Source organism: Taurulus bubalis (genome assembly GCF_910589615.1).
Source record: "Taurulus bubalis genome assembly, chromosome: 7".
Taxonomy (NCBI): Eukaryota; Metazoa; Chordata; class Actinopteri; order Perciformes; family Cottidae; genus Taurulus; species Taurulus bubalis.
The window spans coordinates 15,010,558-15,030,453 of NC_136595.1; the positions used below are offsets into that span (position 1 = coordinate 15,010,558).

General features: G+C 39.9%; 2 protein-coding genes across 2 annotated transcripts; one reads left to right on the forward strand and one right to left on the reverse strand.

Annotated features, from left to right (window-relative positions):
* Positions 1-55: 55 nt before the first annotated feature.
* LOC306739569 (uncharacterized protein) lies at positions 56-9,275 on the reverse strand (the record flags this gene model as incomplete). Its single annotated transcript, XM_079221589.1, has 7 exons — positions 56-435; positions 2,435-2,525; positions 3,348-3,434; positions 3,542-3,673; positions 4,520-4,618; positions 6,436-6,572; positions 9,191-9,275. The coding sequence occupies 7 exons, from the start codon at positions 9,273-9,275 to the stop codon at positions 56-58; spliced, it is 1,011 nt and encodes a 336-aa protein (XP_079077715.1).
* Positions 9,276-16,534: 7,259 nt separating this feature from the next.
* On the forward strand, positions 16,535-18,318 carry LOC306739571 (prostaglandin E2 receptor EP4 subtype-like; the record flags this gene model as incomplete). Its single annotated transcript, XM_079221591.1, has 2 exons — positions 16,535-17,341; positions 17,989-18,318. 2 exons carry the CDS (start codon positions 16,535-16,537, stop codon positions 18,316-18,318), a joined length of 1,137 nt encoding a protein of 378 aa, XP_079077717.1.
* Between the last annotated feature and the right edge of the window lie 1,578 nt (positions 18,319-19,896).

The following is a 19,896-nucleotide window of genomic DNA, read 5'->3' on the forward strand; positions in this document are numbered from 1 at the left end:
TGAATGAATGTCCAGAAATTGAATTGAAATTGAATTTGTGTGTATATGGGTCACATCACAAAAGAAAATTACGATCCAAGGTGGGAGATTCTGACAGCAGTGGTCCAGTTGCTCCAGCGGGGGAATAGAAGGAGTTTAACGGGGTGGGGGTCCCGTTGACAGCTGTGGGGGAAGCAGATGTGCCTCCTCCCATCATCATCCGGCCGCCTGCAGGGGGCGCTGCGAGGCCCGCTGGCGCCCATGCTGGCATACCGCTCTGAATTGTGGGCCAGGGTGCTGCAGCTGGACCTGCCCACTGATTCCCCAGAAACCCCTGCTGGCCCCAGGGCATGGTGGTGGGAGAGTATGGGGAAGAGGAATACGGAGAGCCCCCTGCTGGCTGCGTAGGGAACATGGAGAGGATCTGAGAGGCCGAGAGCGCTGGCTGTGGAGACTCTTGAGAGACAAGAAGATACATTAAGGAATACAATATTGTTTGAACCGACTGATGTGCAGAAACGATTAGTTGCAGCACAAAACTCCCTGTGAACTTGTCATTTTTTTCATTTTAAGTTTACCTATCAAGTGCATTTTTAAATATTTAGTGACATATTTTACATTTTAACTTTTAAAATTTCTCAATTAAAGGTGCGATGTATGGGATTTAGTGGCATCTAGCAGTGATGTTGCAGATTTCAACCAACCGAAACTTCTAAAGTCAGTGGTTGGTTTGTCCATTCTGGCTACTGTAGGAACACTGTTAAAATGAGATAAAATAAGATAATCCTTTATTAGTCCCTCAGTGGGGAAATTTTTTTTTCAGGATTACAGCAGCAAACGGGCTAAAGTGCACACAAGAGACATAGTATAAATTAAAAAAAGTGATATAAATAATAAACAGTAAAAATTGGTTGGCTTTTTTTCTATTGTGAAGCACTTTATGATGTTCTGCTTTTGAGAGGTGCTATGAATACACTTACTTACTTACTAACGTGGTTAAAGTCAGGAAGAAGTCGTTGTCATAGGTAATAATAAAGGACCACAAAGAGACAGGATGTGAACCTGGGCCTCTGATGTTGAAGGCGTATATTAGAGTGTACCACCACAAACATGTGAACATCACACTGCCGACGACTCGCACTCATTCTGGAGGCAAGTTTCAAAACAAATCTAAACAAATAAAAAGTATTACTTCAACTCCATATGTGGGGATTCTAACATTATTCCACTACTGTACTAGCGAGGAGGAGATTGAAATAATAATTTCAGTGTGGGGGAACTGAGCATGTGTTGGTACACAGTAAACACTTCACGTTCCACTAATTTATTGTGTATCATTAAAATGTGACTCTTTATCAGCTGTACCATGGGAATGATGTCATTAAACATGTCATGAACAGGTAGATTGTGGGAGGATTCAATCCTTAGATTCAACCACAATTGTGTGTGTGTGTGTGTGTGTGTGTGTGTGTGTGTGTGTGTGTGTGTGTGTGTGTGTGTGTGTGTGTGGACACACTGTCAACACACATACTGAGTTGGAGTCCCCATTGAGATCTGGATGAATGAAGTGGTCAGTGTTTGTCTGATGGTCCTGTAGTTTTATGGCAGAACAGCCTGATGTTTATGATGATATCTATTTGCATGTTTGTGACTGATCAACGGGGCTGAGCTCGGTCTCTGTATGAATCCTCCCTTTGATGTGATGGCAAAGAGGACTGTACAGTCTTTTGTGCCTTTGTGTATGTCCAGACCGACTAACAGACATGTAGACTAACCGATCGGTCGATCGACAGAAAAATTTTCTGCAACTATTTTGGAAATCAGTTCATCGTTAAAGTAATTTTTCATTCCAAAAATGGCAGAAAATGCCATTTCAGCTTCTGAACTTACTGCTTTTCTCTGTATAACATCTTATTCAACTGAATATCTGAGTTTTCGACTGAAAAAATATATTTAAGCATCACTTTGGACTTTGAGGAACGGAGATGGACGTTTGTTACCATTTTCTGATATTTTATAAATGAATTGACAGATTAATCAATAATTAAATTAATCATTAATTGCAGCTATACTACAAACAAAACAAGCAAAAGTTTCCGTTATCTATTAAATGTAACCCCTTTGATCAATGTTGTGTGTGGTGTGCTTTGTTTGCCAGATACTGCTGGGACCATGTCACACACACAAAAATAGTAAATAGGCTTTACATTTTTTAAACTAAAAATATTATGGAGGAAACTTGGGGGACAAAATGAGAAAGACATTTATTATTTCTTCCTTGTAGCACCTTCACCCAGGCTCTGTGCTGCCCCCAACTGGCTGCACACATAAACAGTTTCAGTTCATGGATGGTTCAAGGAATACTTCACCCACAAAATGACACTTGTTGTATAAATTACGCTTTGCATGTTAGCTTTAATTTTTAAGGAAAACCCGGACTCATGTTAAAAATTACCTGGCTCACTGGAACATGAGCTCTGTTTGGGCATCAGTGGCTCCTCCATCTGGATGGAGAAGACCTCCATCAGCTCGTTACTAAAAGAGACCTGTGGACACACAGTCTGTATTTGATAACAGTAGAATACGGTTAAATGTGCTCTTTAAGTTGCGTACCCTCATTGTTAAGAGCAACATGATAGCTGACTATATATAAACATATACAGTATATACTATGCATAAAATATAAATCGGACTAAAATAGAGATGCTGCTTCAACGCCTCACTTATTCACGTGTGTGATCTTCGAAAGTGAGCAGCTGGCTCACAAGCTCCTTTTAACTGCCACAAACATCGAAGCTATCCAGTATTTAGTTGAAAACATAAACATTCTGAAATGTCATGTTGAATGTTTCTGTTGTTCTGACGGCAATGGTTTGGTAATTAAATTCTCAAAGAAATGTTGAGAAACCCTCTTGGTTCTGGTGCGTCGCAGTGGAGTTACAGTCACATGTGTCATATTGTTTTTTGTTGATTGTACCTGGTTTGATGGTCCTGGAGAAGAATTTGGCCGTGGACTGAAGACCTTCTCAGAAGCTGGTCCCTGAAAATAAAGCTACACTGAAAAGCTTTGCTTCAACATGTGAGAAAGATAAGAATAACAAAAAGAGATGTCTCTCTGCAAGAGATTGAGGGGTTGTTCAACATGAAACTGAGCTTTTTCATTCTTTCATTTACCTCAGCTGATGGGACCGAACTGTCATTTAGTGGCAGTAAGGAATTGGTCTGGGAAAAAAATGCATACAAAATTGAACACAGTGTTGACGAAAAAAAAACCCCGCATACAAAGAACCCCCCCCCCCCCCCTTCTCCCCCCCCCCACACCCCCCCCCCCCCCCCCCACCCCCACACTTATAGCATCTTTCTCTGACTTGTGTCGGGGCCTCTGCAGGCTCTCGTGGCGTCTCCTGGTCCACAGACTGACAAACCTCATCAATGTCAACTCGGACCGGTTCTGCCTGATGGACACACACAAAAACATCACACTGCACCTCAAACACATTCACTGCAGGGTGCTACACAACGAATACAGCACAGAAATGGCATGTAGTGTGTGTGTGGGCACCAGGTTGGCTGTCTTGATGTAGAAGAGGCTGTAGGTGTCTTGGTGTTGGTAAACGTAGGCCAGAGCTCTGGGGTCAGACGTATCTGTCGTCAAAGAGCTGATCCCGCTCCTCTCATGGTCATGAAGTACAGCCTGAAAAACAGATTACAAAGAGAATTTGAGGTTTTAGTTGTATTACAACATATCAAGCCACTGCACCAACAATCAGTTATAAAAGAAGAAGTAATTGGGGTAACAGAAAACTACAATTACTGTGAGACAAAAAGAGAAATCAAGATGATTTTAATCATAGAATGCAACCAGATTTAAGTTGTTTTGTCTGTTTTTTTTCTGGATCTTGTTTCAACAACATTAACCTAAACCTGAAACTAAAGGGGAGAAAATCTGTTTATTGAAATTTAGCTTGTTGAACGGGACAGGTATATTCAGAATTGTTCAGTGCAGGCAAATGTTTGCGATGTTTGTTATTAACACCACAACCAGAAATTGGACCAAAAAAAATGGACAGAAGTGGAACCAAAACTTAAATCATCTCCAAACACAAACTTCCACATGTGCAGTTTACATGGGAAACACTTCTTCCTTATATCACTTCTCAAAAGTTTCACAGATTATTATTGGAAGAAAAAAATGCCAAACTGTATGCTTTCTTCTAACTGAGGTGGCATCCTTTATATTATATCTTTGGTGGACTAAACCTGACTCATTAGACTCAACTAGAGAGCAAAGTATTGATAAACAATTGTATGGCACTGATCTATGTCAGTTGTATAAGTATTCAGCTTTACCAGCTGGAGGAAACCTGATAATTGAATTGGAAAAATAAGAAAGAATGTATATGTTATTTGGCACTCGTGAAGGATAAAAGCATTTTGTTTTTTCCACTGGCAACCACAATGGTTGTTGGCACAAGATTAACCATCAATCTGAGTTTTTTACAGGACGACTAAATGAGGAAAGATTTGGAGTATAACTCACCCCGGTCCTTTCATCCACCATTTTTAGTCCGCTGGAGGAAACTTTCAGCCAGACTCTCTGCTTGTGTTTCCCCTGACTCCTGGCTGCTGCCTCAAAGCCCTAAAAAAAGATGGGGTATTATAAAAAGTTTGAGTGGTTTGAAATTGGATCAAAGTCAGAAGAGCTAAGGTTAGAGTGTGATAGGTCAGAGCAGACACATTTAAAAGGGAAATAAATGTTTTGATGCTATTAAAACAACTTTTTTTGTCGATTGTTTTCTTCTAACTAACTGTTTTCCTTTTCAGAATATTGATTGTTTGATTATAGCTTTTAATTTGTAATTGGAAATCTAATCTAATTGCCGAAGTGTTAAAAGTTTTGAGTTCAGTGTCTTTTTTGAAATGATCACTGGGGGGCGCAAGCACATCTTACTATGAATCTCTGTCTTTCTTCAACACTGATTCACCTCCAGTGTTCAGCCCCTGTGGTCTGTTTTTTTTTTTTTAAAGCTGTTGCGTATGAGTGGGTGTACACTCTCACTGGATTGTGCACGATTTCACGATTGTCCCCGTGAGATTGGAGGGCCTGAAATGTCACTGACATGTCGGTGGTGAGCCAGATGTCTTGACGCATCAGAATCCCACTTCAATGATTTTCCCACAACTCCAAGGAACCCAGTTCATTTGCAAAGTGCCTGTGACCTAGAAGTTTTCAAGGAGCCTGAAACTAACAGACATTTATTGTCAAAGTGAAAACAGTTTTCAACAAAGAAAGTTATTTCAAATATAAAACACGAAATACTTGTTTTGTTTGCACAACCCTCCATGATCCTGAACACAAAGGCCACCATTCGACTCCTGGGCGACCTTTGTTGTATCAAATAAGCAAAAAGCCAATACAACTGCCGGATTAACCCATATTGACTTTGCCGATCCTTTCACTTCTCTTCTCGCACAACCGTGAGGTTGACAGTTTTGGGTTTTAGTGAAATTCTCAACAATCATCAGATGGGTTGCTGTGCATTTTTGTACCAAAATTGTCCCCTTGGGTGGAATTGTGATAACTTTGATAATCCTCTGACTTTTAATCTTTAAGCAACCCGTTCTCACCAACGCATCACCAAGACTGTTTTTGTGTATGTAATGCACACATCCGTGGCATTAAAGTCAGAGCAGCTGATGTAGTATAGAGAGCGAGATGGTCCACGCAGCAGAGGTGGACGGGTCAAACAAACACAGATATTTTGTCCAGGAGACTGATATTTGTTGCATAAAGCTAATTTCCTGTGAATTTTGAAGTTTATTATGAAAATTGACCATGCATGTCTTAAGCGTATACTGACACAGCATCACTGATAACGCAAAACGGACACTAGATGGGTACGTAGAGTGACCATAGACTGTACAAAATATAGATGTAGTCTCTGTGACTTCACACAGGACTTTTTGAAGCTCAAACTGGGTGGTTGTTATCTTGACACTGGCGACAACCAGAGAGTGTCATAGTTTGAGATTAGGAGCAATGGACACTTGCGTGATTTGATGCATTAGTGTGAGAATTACCGGCATCATCATTTTTATTTGTCCAATACTTTGTTTATGACGAAACTCCTACCAAACTAATGACAATGCCTTTGGCTTTTGGCCTTTGGCCTCGGCTAATAAATCAATGTTAGTGTGTAACACTGGTTACTGGTGTTAGCGTTATCTCTAAACTACTTTTGGGACGTGAGTAAAGGGGAAAAAGCATCTTCTGGGTAACTTTAATTAACCTTTTACAAAAAATGACTGGCAAGATGCACCAAGTCATGTAGTTCCCTTAAATAACAGAATACATATAAATCAAATATATAATTAATGGTAACTATATTGAATTATGTCAATTCTCTCAATATGCTGAAGGTAATCTACTAAATAAATCGTCCAAAAAATGCCTACCTTTAGCTTCATCATGGAGTCCCAGCACATCTTCTCGCCCTGGGCGTACGGCACCGGGTCCACGCCGATCAGCTTGGCTTTGTAGCGAACCCCGTCTCCATGGAAACGGGAAGTGTCACTGGCTGTTCTGGGTGATCCTGGGAAACATGAAGAGATAAGATGGAGGGTCGAACTATGCAGTTACATCTGTGTCAGAGGGTGCAAATGAAATGTGTGTGTTTATTTGTGCGACTTAGAAATGTCCTAATTATGTTTGTGTGTCATAATCTCATTAAAGTATGTTTTTGTGTTCTACTATGCTTGCACGTCTTTGACTGTAATGCCTCCGTGTTTGTACAGAGTGTAGCACGTGTTTTGGGGCGTATATATTTGTGTGTGTGTGTGGGGGGGGGGGGGTTAAATGGATAGTCAGCACAAGTATGTTAGTGTTATTACGTTCTCAATATTTGTGGAGGCAAATTGCTGAGCGAGCGTCTGATGCTTGGTCAATGTTTCATCTCATTTCCTGGAATGAAACCAGTAATTTATTGATTATAGAAATGTCGGTATGCGTTGTTGTAACAAAGGTCAGCTTTTCAACAGCTTCACTCGCGTTGTGAAAGAGTTTACAGGCTTTTAGTCACAGTTTAGTTTAGTGATCAGCACATTTCACAGACCAATAAAAAGTCAGTCAGTGAATTGAGCTGGTGATTGTCAAAAGCCAAATGAACTCTAAAATCAACAAAAAATAGTTCCTTTTGAAGATAGTGAACTCATATTTTCACTGCAACATTAACACACTATATAATGCCCACTTGTTACTGCTGTGTTGGGTGTGAAGTTTCTGATGTGAGTGGGTTGTTAATATAATAATATATTCTGTTGACAATGTTCTTTAATGGTGCCTTTCCTCCTGTGACAGATGACAACTATTAACACATCTTTATATACAGAGGTGCTATTCAGAGAACTGACTGAAGAAATGTCAAAAAGAGGCTGAATAAAGGGAGGAAACTTGATCCAGTTGAGACGACAGCCTGAGGATAACATCCCTGCGCTGATATCTCACTGCATATGAGGCACCAGATGTAAAGATTTGGTGACAATTATTCATCTATTATTATCAAATCTAAATCAACATTTCTTTTTGATAGTTAGATTTTAGCATTTATTCTTAGACTTAAAACAATTACAATTACATTGTACACTATAAATAAACACAACTTACTTACTACCGTACCTATGCAACAACTAAACTCAAAATCCAACCAAAGTAGTGAAAGATTACAGCATCGGATTTCAGAAGCTTTATTAGGTTTTATAATCCTTCGTCCGGAAATTCATCATTGAAGTATGACTCCCGCAGAGTTGGGATATAGTATCATCCAAAGTGATCTTATTCTCATAAAACCATCATTGTGGGTAAACGTTAACATGTCTGAGAAGTGTGTAAAGCAGGTTGAGTAAGATTTACATTTCTGAGGCTTACAGAGACGAAAGGAAACTACTTTCTTGACAAACCACCAAATGTTTGCAAATAAAAATACCTGAAAAGATAGATAAACATTTATCTGGTTTCACATGACGTTGGAAACCTGTTAAAAGATTTCCAGTAAGACACCACTGTAGAAACTCAAAAATGACATCAACAGTGTGTTTCTCAAACAGCTGGAACAGCTGGACACCCTCCAGTGGTACAAGAAAGAAGAACAATACAAGTCTGAGCTAAACACTCCCGTTTCCCATCAGATATTAACGAAGGGACATACTGTAATGCACACTGTTTTGTCAGTTATGCAGTGTACCGCTTCATTTCCAATTGTGTGCGGGTAATTTCTTCTCACAACGTTGTTTCACCAAACTAATACAATAATACAAGAGTTAATCCTCTGTTATTAAAATCACTCCACATTAGAAGGTGGTTATTTATATTAATTAAATGTGTTTTCAGGAGAGAAAGTTGTCTTTCATGTCATTTTGGCCATGTTTCATGTTGTCTTTAGAATCTTAAGAAAAGACACCAGTCATGTGAATCAATGTTCTCTGTGTCATGATTAATTTGGTAAGGGTATTTCCATAATCCATTTAGTGCATCAACATTTTTAAAACCACCTCTCTTAAAACTTTTTTTTTTTCATTTTAGGGAGTTTCATCGAATTTTGTCATTTCCACACAGCTTCTCTAATGTCATACTTAGAAATGCGCATGAAAGTACATGAATTGAAACACTACGTCTATTGTTAGTCTCTAGTATGGAGCAAACTCCCAAAACACTGAATTCTACATTCTACTTTTCTACTTTTCCTACTTTTGGATTTGGCATCATTTTGGATGGAACTCTTCATACAAAAAATATAAATCAAGTCCATTTCCAGTCAGCAGGACATCTTAAGTCACCTCAACATTTTCTAAAATTGTTGTTGTGAGAACCAGCTTACTTCTGAAGAGAGTTAATGAGAGCAACTAGCTGTTCTGCAACTGTTTTGTGCCTTTAGCGGTGTTGTACACTTCTGGATAGATTTAATCTGGTCATGTATTTTTCTCTTTTTAAAGTTTCCACACACAGATATAATTCATTTTGATTATGTTGTAACTACTAAAGTTGAATGAATCAAAGTGCAGCCTACCCAACCGTGGCCTAAGAAAAGGTAAGAAACTGTGCATTCAGCATTTTTTGTAGATCACCGGTTACAGCTTCTGTCAAATGGCAAAACTCTGACCATTATTTTTGCTTGAGAACTAATCCTGACAAGCAACAGTAGCCGAGCACTTGTACCTCTTGTGCTGGAGGAGAGCCAGGTCCTGACAGAAGTTTGGCCCGGTGCTTGACAACTCACAGCCGTTTGCTCCGTCTCCATCATGACGAGGTCTGGATGGAAATTCAAGGCTGGGGCGTTTCAGGATGCAATGAGAACAACGTGACTGTCACACTTGTTTGCAGCAAGAGAGCATGCCTCCTCGGTCCGGCAGCCTGAGAAAAAGACAGCAGCGCTGATGTAGAGAAAATCAAAGAATGTCGGACATTTAAAACATTCCAAGTGCAAATAAAAAAAACGTCTTGAGATTTATGCAATTTCTGTTTGATCCAACTCACCTGCTGGGAGTCTGCCCCTGCTTTGAACCCACTGCTTGGCTCGACTCACATAAGAGAACTTCTCAGAGTCAAAGGTCAGGCTGCAGATCCACTGGTAATACATTAACATCCGCTGGGAGTCCCAAAGACATGGGAACGAGGCTGTAACGGCTCTAATAGGGAGGATTGCCAGCACAGGCATGCTCTCTAGGGATGAGGGAGCATTGTGTGGTATTTTTTTTAAAATAACAGTTGAACTAAATGTGTCAGGCTGCCAAATTAATATCTGGCTCGCTGAAAACCTCTGCAGAGAGAATGGAAAACAATAAACCTTTTTTTTTTTTTAAAGGGCTGTTTTATTTAATATTTAGGTAGTGGCACATACAAATGTTTTTATGGTTTATGAACCAGAGATAAAGACACATTTTCTCCAGTAATAATTGTGCTTGATGATGAAGTTGTGTAATGTCACACATGCACCACTTTAAGATTGTTCATTTTAGGTGCTTTCTGTTACGAAATCTAAGCCCAAACCAAGATAATCCTGATGACATCATAGTACATCGTCGTGGCTATTTTCTCAGACTTGACACCTCCAGAGTCACAGAGGACATTGTACGACTGTTTTCACAGGCTGAGTGGTACTCCTCGTGATGAATAAACTGAACGTCACATATACAATCTCTGCTCTTCTAAAGCACCAGTGACTGTTCACTCTCTGAGGAATGTCTGCATGTGTGTCATTTTGAGTCCCTTTATTTAGCCAGTAGGAAATCTAGATGAACCACAGTCTGTGTCTTTTTATTCATACGTTCAGAACTTCAGTTAAACACACACTGGAGTTTGTTTTTGTAATAAACTCATTCTTTTTATTTATTATTATTATTATGTTTGGTACTTTTTTCAAAAGTAAAAATTTGCATTTGTTATTTCTTTATATCTATATATTTCTTGAGTCATTGGTCTCTGATCTTCAGATATTGTAGTATAACATACAATACACACTAATTGGAATATCAATAATTAAAATGTGTTCCCCTTCTCTTTTATGTCATATCAAAATCTCTGTGGTATTGCAGCCTATGAAGTTTTAACAATTGTAATATTTTTGCTAACAGAACCCCTGAAACCAGCCTGGACTCTTTTGCTGAAACACTTCACAGCTTGCAGGTTTTCTGCAACTCATTCGTTGGCACGATACAACAATTAAACAAATATATATGCACAATGTAAGTTTGTGTATCACACTCCAGCACATACCCCCCTGGAAAAAGAGGATTTGTTGTTTCCCCAATTTGTTTTTGTATAGATAAATAAACAACAGATGCAACATGTTAATTAATGACTTTAGAGATGCTGGAGGGCGTTTTCTGTTTAGTTTTTTTCCCATCTTTGTGCTAAACTATGCTGGCCATCTGCTGACTTTTGCTTCCTATTTACAATATAGATAAAATAGTTGTGTCAATCTTCTCCTCTAACTCTTGGTTGTTTTCTGGGGGGAAGTTTCAGTCATGACACTGTCTCTCTTTCTCATCAGGTCTTCCACTTGAGAGGGATCGAAATACAAGCAATGCACTTTCTTACATAAATATTTATGACCTTGATCACTTGTGACATGATATTTAGGTTAGCAAAGAAGCTTCTCTGCATGAAGAAACATTTTCTCAGGAAGAAAAACTAATTTGTTGAAAGCCCTAGAAACAGGAAGAGTCTCATGTCAGATTAGGCATGGCTTTCCCCAAAATCTCCTCTAAATGAGAGGGATTGTTTTAAAGTCAAAATGATATATACAAACCTAACTATTCAAGTCAGTTGGCAGAGACTTTAACCTCGGGACACACTGGGGACACTAGATTAACCACATTGAAAAACAACCAAAGATGGTCAACGGTCACATAGATTACTGCCATAACAGCACTGAGGGGGTTTCAAGTTTACTTTTTTAAAAGAGCAACAAATTACAGCCACATTTCCCAACAGTGACATTTGAAGATATGCCTTCAGATGTCTGAAGATATGCCTCACGCAGGCTGTGCTGCATGGGAGGATCAGCTGCCCTGCAATGTGACCAGGGATTTATTAATTTGTGTGTGTTGGTCGCCTTGTCATCAAGTGGCCTGATTTTGGAGCCAGTTTCCTCTGTTGCTCTTTAAAGTCACTAAGCTTGATGAAAACATTGTCCAGGAAGAAGGTATCCCCTCTTTTACTATACAATTCTGACTCATTGAACCAACATTGTGATCTGAAATCAAAATAGAAAAAGTCTCATATCGTCACTGCCAGGAATAACATTCATGGAGAGATACTGGAATCCTCTAAAAAAAAAAGCAACCACCATGTGCAAGGCCTTCATTGTAGTATCAAAATGCTAAAATCCACAAATTCACAAGGAAAGACACCGAGTGCACCACAAAGCATTTACATAAATCCAGACTCAAGTTGTTATTCCGGACTGTTTTGTCTTCTAAACATTTTGTGTCATGTTGGTAATCTAGCGTTAGCGCTTTCACACATAGTAGTCAATACTTTTTCTTGTACATGCATGTATTTTGATGGTAGTTTGCAGTGGTAGTAGCACATCACAACACTGGACACTATAGTGCAACATCCTACGGGATACACTGCCAGCCAATGGCCTGCTGTGTGGTTGTTGCTAAGAGCAACACAAATTTCTCAAAAACAAAATGCCCAAAATTATGATCAATCACCTGTCAAATAAATTGGACATCATGCATCGCTGGTTATATTTTAACTACAATTTACATTACAACTTTGACTTAAGAATGTAGACTTGGTGAATTGATTCAGTCAAACTGGAGAAATGTTTATTGCTGAATTACTTCTGAAAGAGAGAATTTGGAGAGCTATGGACAATACTTTTGGCTGCATGGCTTTGATTGGATGTTGGTTAATATAATACGGAGGATAAATCAGTATAACATAACATATGGACTCCTGTAAGACCACTCTGCCTCGTACTGTGACTGAACTCCTACTGAACCCCTGGGTACACTTTATACACACGGTATGGTGTTTATTTAAATTCATGAACAGTTTACATTCAGCAAACTTAAACAGAGCAAAGAGGACACTGTGTCCTCTAGACCTTTTATTAAATTAAAAATAATTTGGAGCAAATTTAAAGATATAATATGCAATAATTTCAGAGAAAACAATGTATAGATACAAATAATAATCATGAAAGCTTTGCGAGTAAAAATAACGAAAGTTCGGATCACGGCTCAATATAGCCGACACCGATCAGTTAATATGCTTTGATCATATACTGATCTTTAAGATTGGATAATAATAATAATAATAATAATAACGAGTCAATATATATCAGATCAATTGTCATGACATTTTATACAGACATTTATGTTCCCCTTAGGATGACTTTGATGATCATTTGACTTTTCATCTAGTGCAATCATCACGTCAAAATGTTAATTTGTTAAAATACTTTGGTTAATGATCAAAATACCTGCAAAACTGTATGACATTTCCATCAGCCTCAGCTGTGTGTTTAGTTTTAATAAGTAAATGTTAGCATGCAAACACGCTTAAATAAATGGATGGTAAAAATGACACCGGCCAAACATCATGCTCAAATGTTGAACAAAGTCTCAAGACTAAAGTTTTATCCACAAAATGTAAAGTACTCCAGAAATACTCAAACAAACTCACTACATTTGATAAGGGACCTTTTGCCTGCAGCCATGTTGTTTAAATTGGACAAATAAAATCACTAAAACTGCAGACAGCCCACCAACATTTCTGACAGAAATCACATAACAATCTTACAGAAATCCAACTAAATGTCCAGAGCCTTTCATTGATCATTCAGGCAATTAATCTGGCGTCGTGACTCAAAGTGCACGTCACATGACAACTGATCTGGCAGAAATGGTACAGTTTTTAATAATTGTGGTGAGCTGAGGGTTTCGTCGCTTTAATTACACTTAAAATGTCTCCGCATTGCGACATTAAAAGAAAAAATATTTTGCTTTGTCTCCTTACTCCTTCGGCTTTCAACGCCTACAGACGTGGGAGGAAAGAAGAAAACCAAAGAGGGGCAGAGGATGCAACAGAAATGTATTGGAAGAAGAGGATAAGAGGTTACCTCACACATCATCACAGTGAGATATGGATGACAGAATCCCACCAGCTAAATGTTTTTAAAGTCATGGGACTGGTCTCTGGAGGTGGACTTCCAGAAAGCAGATGGGGAGGACGGTGCTTGAATATCTTTACTATGAACTACTCACTGCTCTTCCTGTAAGTGCAGGAATGTGACATGCAGGATGAATAATTTCAGTGAGACAAAGTTTGTCTGCCCATTTTGGGGATTTAGCCACAGCATGTATCCTTATCTTATCCTCTACATATAAGAATACCATCATGTAGTCCTAAACGTATAAAGGTAAAAGAGGAGGTGTCTACTAACGTTTTCATCAAAGACAATAAAACATCTGTGATTGAGAAACTGAAATAAATATGAGCTGCATTGAATTTAGAGAAGAGTTGTCTTATTGCGGTGGAGGAAGAGTAACATTATTTATCAAAGGTTTGATGCTGAGGTTTTAGCAAATGATAAAAAGTCCCTTAACTCATAAGTGGCTTCTTGAATTTTAAAAGCAGCTCCAAGAAAAACAGTAAAGCACCTTAGGGTTTAAAAATGTTCTGTTGGATAAACAAGTCCCCAGAGAGACTTCAATGGCAAGGGTCAACTTTCTTGGAGTTTCACACAATATACAGATCAGAAAATACAAGTGAATTAATGTTTTTTTTATCTGGTCCTTGATTATTTTCAATGTCACAGATTCACTGACCGTGTTTGTGAACTAATTAAACAATTACACCACATTTACTAGGTCCCTGGATGTCCCTGCAGACTGGGCTGAAACACATATATGTTGAAGTAATTCATACTCCCTTTAAGTTGATTAAAAAAATCAGTTGCACCAAACCAAAGTCAGATGTAGAAATATCATGTCACTTCCTCTGCACATGGCTGGAGTCATTACGTTTTCTCCATGGATTAATGACTCTTCATGTGAAAATTAACTATATATATATGCCTTGAGAGGTAGCTGAGCTGATCCCAATGTCCCAAGGAGTATAGAGAAGACATACATGCAGGTACTATTGGGTTGGTACTTCATTCTCAGGTATCCATTACATAATCTATCTTTACATAATTAATTTGTGTTCAGAATAAACGACCCTATTCATCTACCTGTGGCTTTAAGTTCTGATTCATGTGTTAAGATGAGTGTAGAGTTAAGTTTACCTAACAAATCCTTAATGATGACCTTTTAGAGGTATATTGTCACATTTTCTGTCACAGCTTAGTTATAGGCTATACAAACTACACTTATACAGCCCCCTCCTGCTGCAGAGACTACAGACATTTGAAGTGCATTTGCAATTAAATGAATTACTTTGACGACATTCAAGAAAACTATAAACTGTGCACAGATGGCTGGTACATCCCATGATTTACTGCAAACTGCGGTAGCATTCCAGTCAGCGTTGGAGTTTCCAAGCCTTGGCATCACTTAAGTGGTTTGTTGTTTCTGTAATCTGCCAGCTCCCTTTTGTCTGCAACAGAGATGAGCAGTGGTGGTTTACCTTTAGTAGAGGTGTTGTGTTCTGTCTTTTAAGGTCGGCTGCAGACAGAAACCCTCGCTGCAGCTCTTCACTGTAAACATAAGTCACACTGTAATGAATGTGATGGCTGGAGAGTCAGAGCAGGCTAAGTGCATTGACGTCCTGTGTGTGTTCTCAATGTCCATCAGCCTTCTGTTGTTCTTCGCAACCATTTACAGTCATCTCTGTTTGGGACAAAGCTTGAACAAATGTCTTCCAGCGTTGTCGCAAACCGAAAAGACTGACGGTGAATGTGTAACTTTAACGATATATGTGCATGTAAACAACTGTGAGTCAATGGAAACTTTAAGGCTTTGACAGCACCAATTCACACCATTGAAAAAAACATGATGAAAACCAACCTCCACGGTGACCATTAAAGACAGAACAAGATTAACAACATCATGAAAGGATGCAGGAAGTCCATTAAAGGCTCAGTTCATCAACATTACAGTAAATGTATTTGTATTCCTGCTCCTTCAATGTTCAAAGCATTGACACAATAATTTACTTGTAAAAACAGTATAAAAACATGTTTTTGCAAAAGCAGCACTGCCTTTACATTACATTTAGCGGACGCTTTTATCCAAAGCAAATAACAATATGTGTATTCAACCATGAGAGTACAAACTCATAACAAAAAGGATCAGGAAAGTACAATTTCCTCAAGAAAGCCAAACTACAGTAGTGCTACTTTTTCTTTTTTTTTTTACCATAATACATAATCCTGCTCACTAGCTGCACCTTGTGAGATATGTGGGATATTATTATATCTAAAATCCGGAGCAAATATAGAAAGAAACTATCTGTGTGCCTCGAAGTTATTCATTATTTATCAATTTGTAATTTGGGTGAAGATAACAGTGAAAAAACACGTATTCATTGTTATTTGATTTGATTATCTCAGAATACCTCTCTGATACAAGTTGATCAAACTGTTTCAGCATTCACATATGACTCATGTATTGGTGAGAAGAGTCAGCTGAATTGAGGCGTCTTCTGCCTCTATCGTTCTCGTTCTTTACTCGCCAGCCAGTCGCGTTGACCTCCTGACAGGCTGCTGCAGCAACTATTACGCAGGGCTGTGATGACGCCCACATCGGCATATGACACATGAAGCGTGGATCGAAAGGGGGAAACGAGTATCTTCGTTATTATTTGTCTATCGCTTATCTTCAAAGCATCCCGGCAGGGTGATGGGTGTTTCAGTAAACTAGAGACAGCCCACCTCTCCGCAAAGACCTCTGGTCAACTGCATCTGGATTGCTGGGAAGCAGAGGGGATGAGACTAGAGAAAATGCCCCCGCTGACTACTTATCATCTGATACAGCTGGCTAGAGGGGATATACTCTCCCAACCCCACGAAAGACCACATTAACAAACACAATTTTCGCGATGGAGAGCCAGAACTTTACGCACGAACCTGTTTCCACAAATGAGACTCCGCATCCACAAGTGAACGGAACCAAGATAACAATCGCTTTACCGATTTGCATGTTTGCCGGAGGAGCAATTGGGAATTTAATTGCAATAATCGTCCTTTCGGTATCAAGACAGGAGAGGAAATCTTCCGCTTTCTACACGCTGGTGTGCGGTCTGGCGGTGACGGACCTGCTGGGCACCTGCCTGGCCAGTCCGCTCACCATAGCCAACTACATGGACTTTAATGTGCTGAAGGTCAAACGTGTCTGCGAGTTTCACTCCTTTTTGTTGCTGTTTTTCGGTTTAACAGGACTGAGCATCATATGCGCCATGGCAGCAGAGCGGTACATGGCTATATGCTGTCCGTACACCTACGAGCGGTGGCGGGTGAACCGACGCTTTGCGCAAAAGTTCCTTTTCTTCATCTACATCAGTCACATCCTCTTCTGTTGCCTCCCGGTGATGGGCATGTCCGTGAGCAAGGTGCAGAAGACCGGCACGTGGTGCTTCATCGACTGGGGGACACACAAGCCCGTGGCCGCCTCTTACTCCGGCATGTACGGCGTCGTCAGCCTGCTGCTCATCCTGGGCACCATCGTGCTGAACCTGGCGGTGTGCGGCGCGCTGCTGCTGATGCGGCAGAGGACCGCGCAGCGGCCCGTCACCAGAGCCAGCGTCCGGCAGAGGTGGAGGGCTCTATCCTCGGCTGCAGAGACGCAGATGATCGCGGTGCTGGTGATGACCTCCGTGGTGGTTCTGGCTTGTTCGGCTCCGTTGGTGGTGAGTCAGTGCCGGATTGTTATTCAGATCACTGATGTTGCCTATTATGTATGGAACCGAAATACTTGGAGAAGCTTTACATTTTCATCCCAGAAACTACAGCAGTATGATTAATTCATTATTGATTAAGTATTCAGATGCTTTGCTGAGTAACATTAGCAATTTCCTCACTGTAAAAATACTAAGATAAGAGTCAAATACATGTATTACATCATATTATGCAAAATGACTATGTTTTGTAAGAAAAATATTAGAGTAACTGCATCGGTCAGATAAATGAAGAGGAATAAAAAAACTGTCAAAACTCAAGAAAAGGAAATGTAACAATGTTGCCCTTTTAGACCTCCAAAGAGTCAAAAGTCATCAAAATAAAAATAATTTGAGAAGAGAACTTGTAAATATTTTAACTGCACATTATTCGTAGAGAGACAAAGGATCACATTTTGAAATGTAATGGTCTTAAGTATGCAAAAGCCAAACAGTTTGGGAAAGTTAAAATAGTTCTTGCTCACTTTCGATGAAAAATTAAGGAACGGTAACCTTGATTTGAGTTGGAAGTAATACAAAAGTGGATATTCTAGTGGATAGTTCATAATTTGCAGAGCATTATAAAACTCTTACTTAGTAACATGTTTTTCTCCCTTAAGGTCCGTGTGTTTGCCAAGCTCATGCTGAAACAATACTCCGACTCTGACCTGGCTGCCATCCGGATAGCCTCTGTGAACCCCATCCTCGACCCCTGGATCTACATCCTCCTCAGGAGGTCCTTGTTTCGCCGGTTACTCAGTTTATCCAGGCGAGGTAGCAGCACTCGCAGTAGTTCATCTCCTGCAACACAAAGGAACCTGTTTCATCCTGAACTCATGAGGGAGAGCCACGTTTTCACCCATCTGATGTGCAATGCAAACATCATGACTCAGCTACCTGCCACCGTCAAATTCACTCCGCACGACGCAGAGAGCCTCTGCCAGACTTAAATAGAGTGAAGACGTGGTTGACATGGATGTTTGGTGCTCTCTCAGCTCGATTAGGGCTTTGTCTCCGAGCTGTTGTGGGAGTAGACTGCTGCTCCGCATCTATAGACATCTCCTGCAGTGACGCAGGATAAAATACACTATGGACTTGGATGTTATTACTGAAGTGCAACAATAAGATATGGTCAAGCCTTTATTTTGTGCCTTTCACTGTCTTCCAGTTTGGCCTCATACAATCATGGCTCTGGCTTCAACCTTATCATCCATCATCAGTATGATGCTAAAGAGATGGAATACAGCTCATTTCATCTGGAGAATCAATTGACCAGAGACTCTATTCATATAACAGTTGATTTAATAAGGTTTTACATGTGTTCATGTTTGTAGCCTATTAAAAAAGATCCTACCTTGAATCTTTTGTCTCCACTGTTTTAGTCTTGAATGGTCTCAAGTTGCTGTCATCTCCGATGGTGTTGACTATCCTTTGAATCCCCTTCTTACATTTCACATTGATAACGGATATAAACTGGTCCAGACAATGGCAATGAAAATATTCAACTCTACATTTTTCCAGGAGCACACGTGGTCAGCAGCTTGTTTTTCAGACAAGATTCTGTTTCTGTTGACAGAATGTAATAATAATAATAATAATAATAATAATAATAAATGTTATTTGTATAGCACTTTAAACAGGTACTTAAAGCACTTTACATGGTAAAGACATACAATTAGAGGCAGCAATAAAACAAGAAAGATGACAATAGGGAAAAATGTAAATAATACCAGTATCACAGGTTAAAAACATATTTAAATAAATCCCTGGATAGGGAGCAGTGGGCGCCTCACAGGGCTGCCCACTGCTCCCTATCCAAGGATGGGTCAAATGCAGAGAAGAATTTCCCCAAGGGGATTAATAAAGGATACTTTCTTTCTTTCTTCTTAAATGGGTTTTAAGTGCTGTTTTGAAAGTGGCGAGCGATGGAGAATGTCTGGTGCTGGGGAGCGAGTTCCAAAGGGAAAAGGCCCTGTCCCCCCCAGGTCCGATGCGTGGACAGAGTAGGGGGGGTGAGGAGGTTGGCGTCTGCAGATCTGAGGTTGCGGGTGTGAGCTTGTCGGTGCAGGAGGTCAGAGGGGTGTGGAGGGGTTTAGGTTGTGAAGGGCTTTGTAGGTGATGAGGATCTTAAACTGGATTATTTGCTGTATGGGGACCCAGTGGAGGTTTAAAAAAAAAATTGGGGTGATGTGGTCTTTGGCAGTCATGTAAGCTGGTAGTCATTCACACTCAACTGCCATCGACTACTCCTTTTGGTCTCCTCGACTTCGACCATTGGGGCTGAACTTACCTGTGCATGTCATACACTGGGAAGAGTTCAAGGAGTTTCAGCGATGAAAGGAGGCAACATAGTGTAACTAACATGGAGGGAGGATGACAGCCTCAGCTGCAGGACTTTCTTTCCAGGATGTTGTTCTCAATGTCTCCTCAGGAAGGAAGCTGCAACTAATGCTGCATTAAATGACGTATGGCCACTAGGGGGCAGGGAAATTCCAAAACAAGTAGTCTGGTAATGAGAATAATTTAAT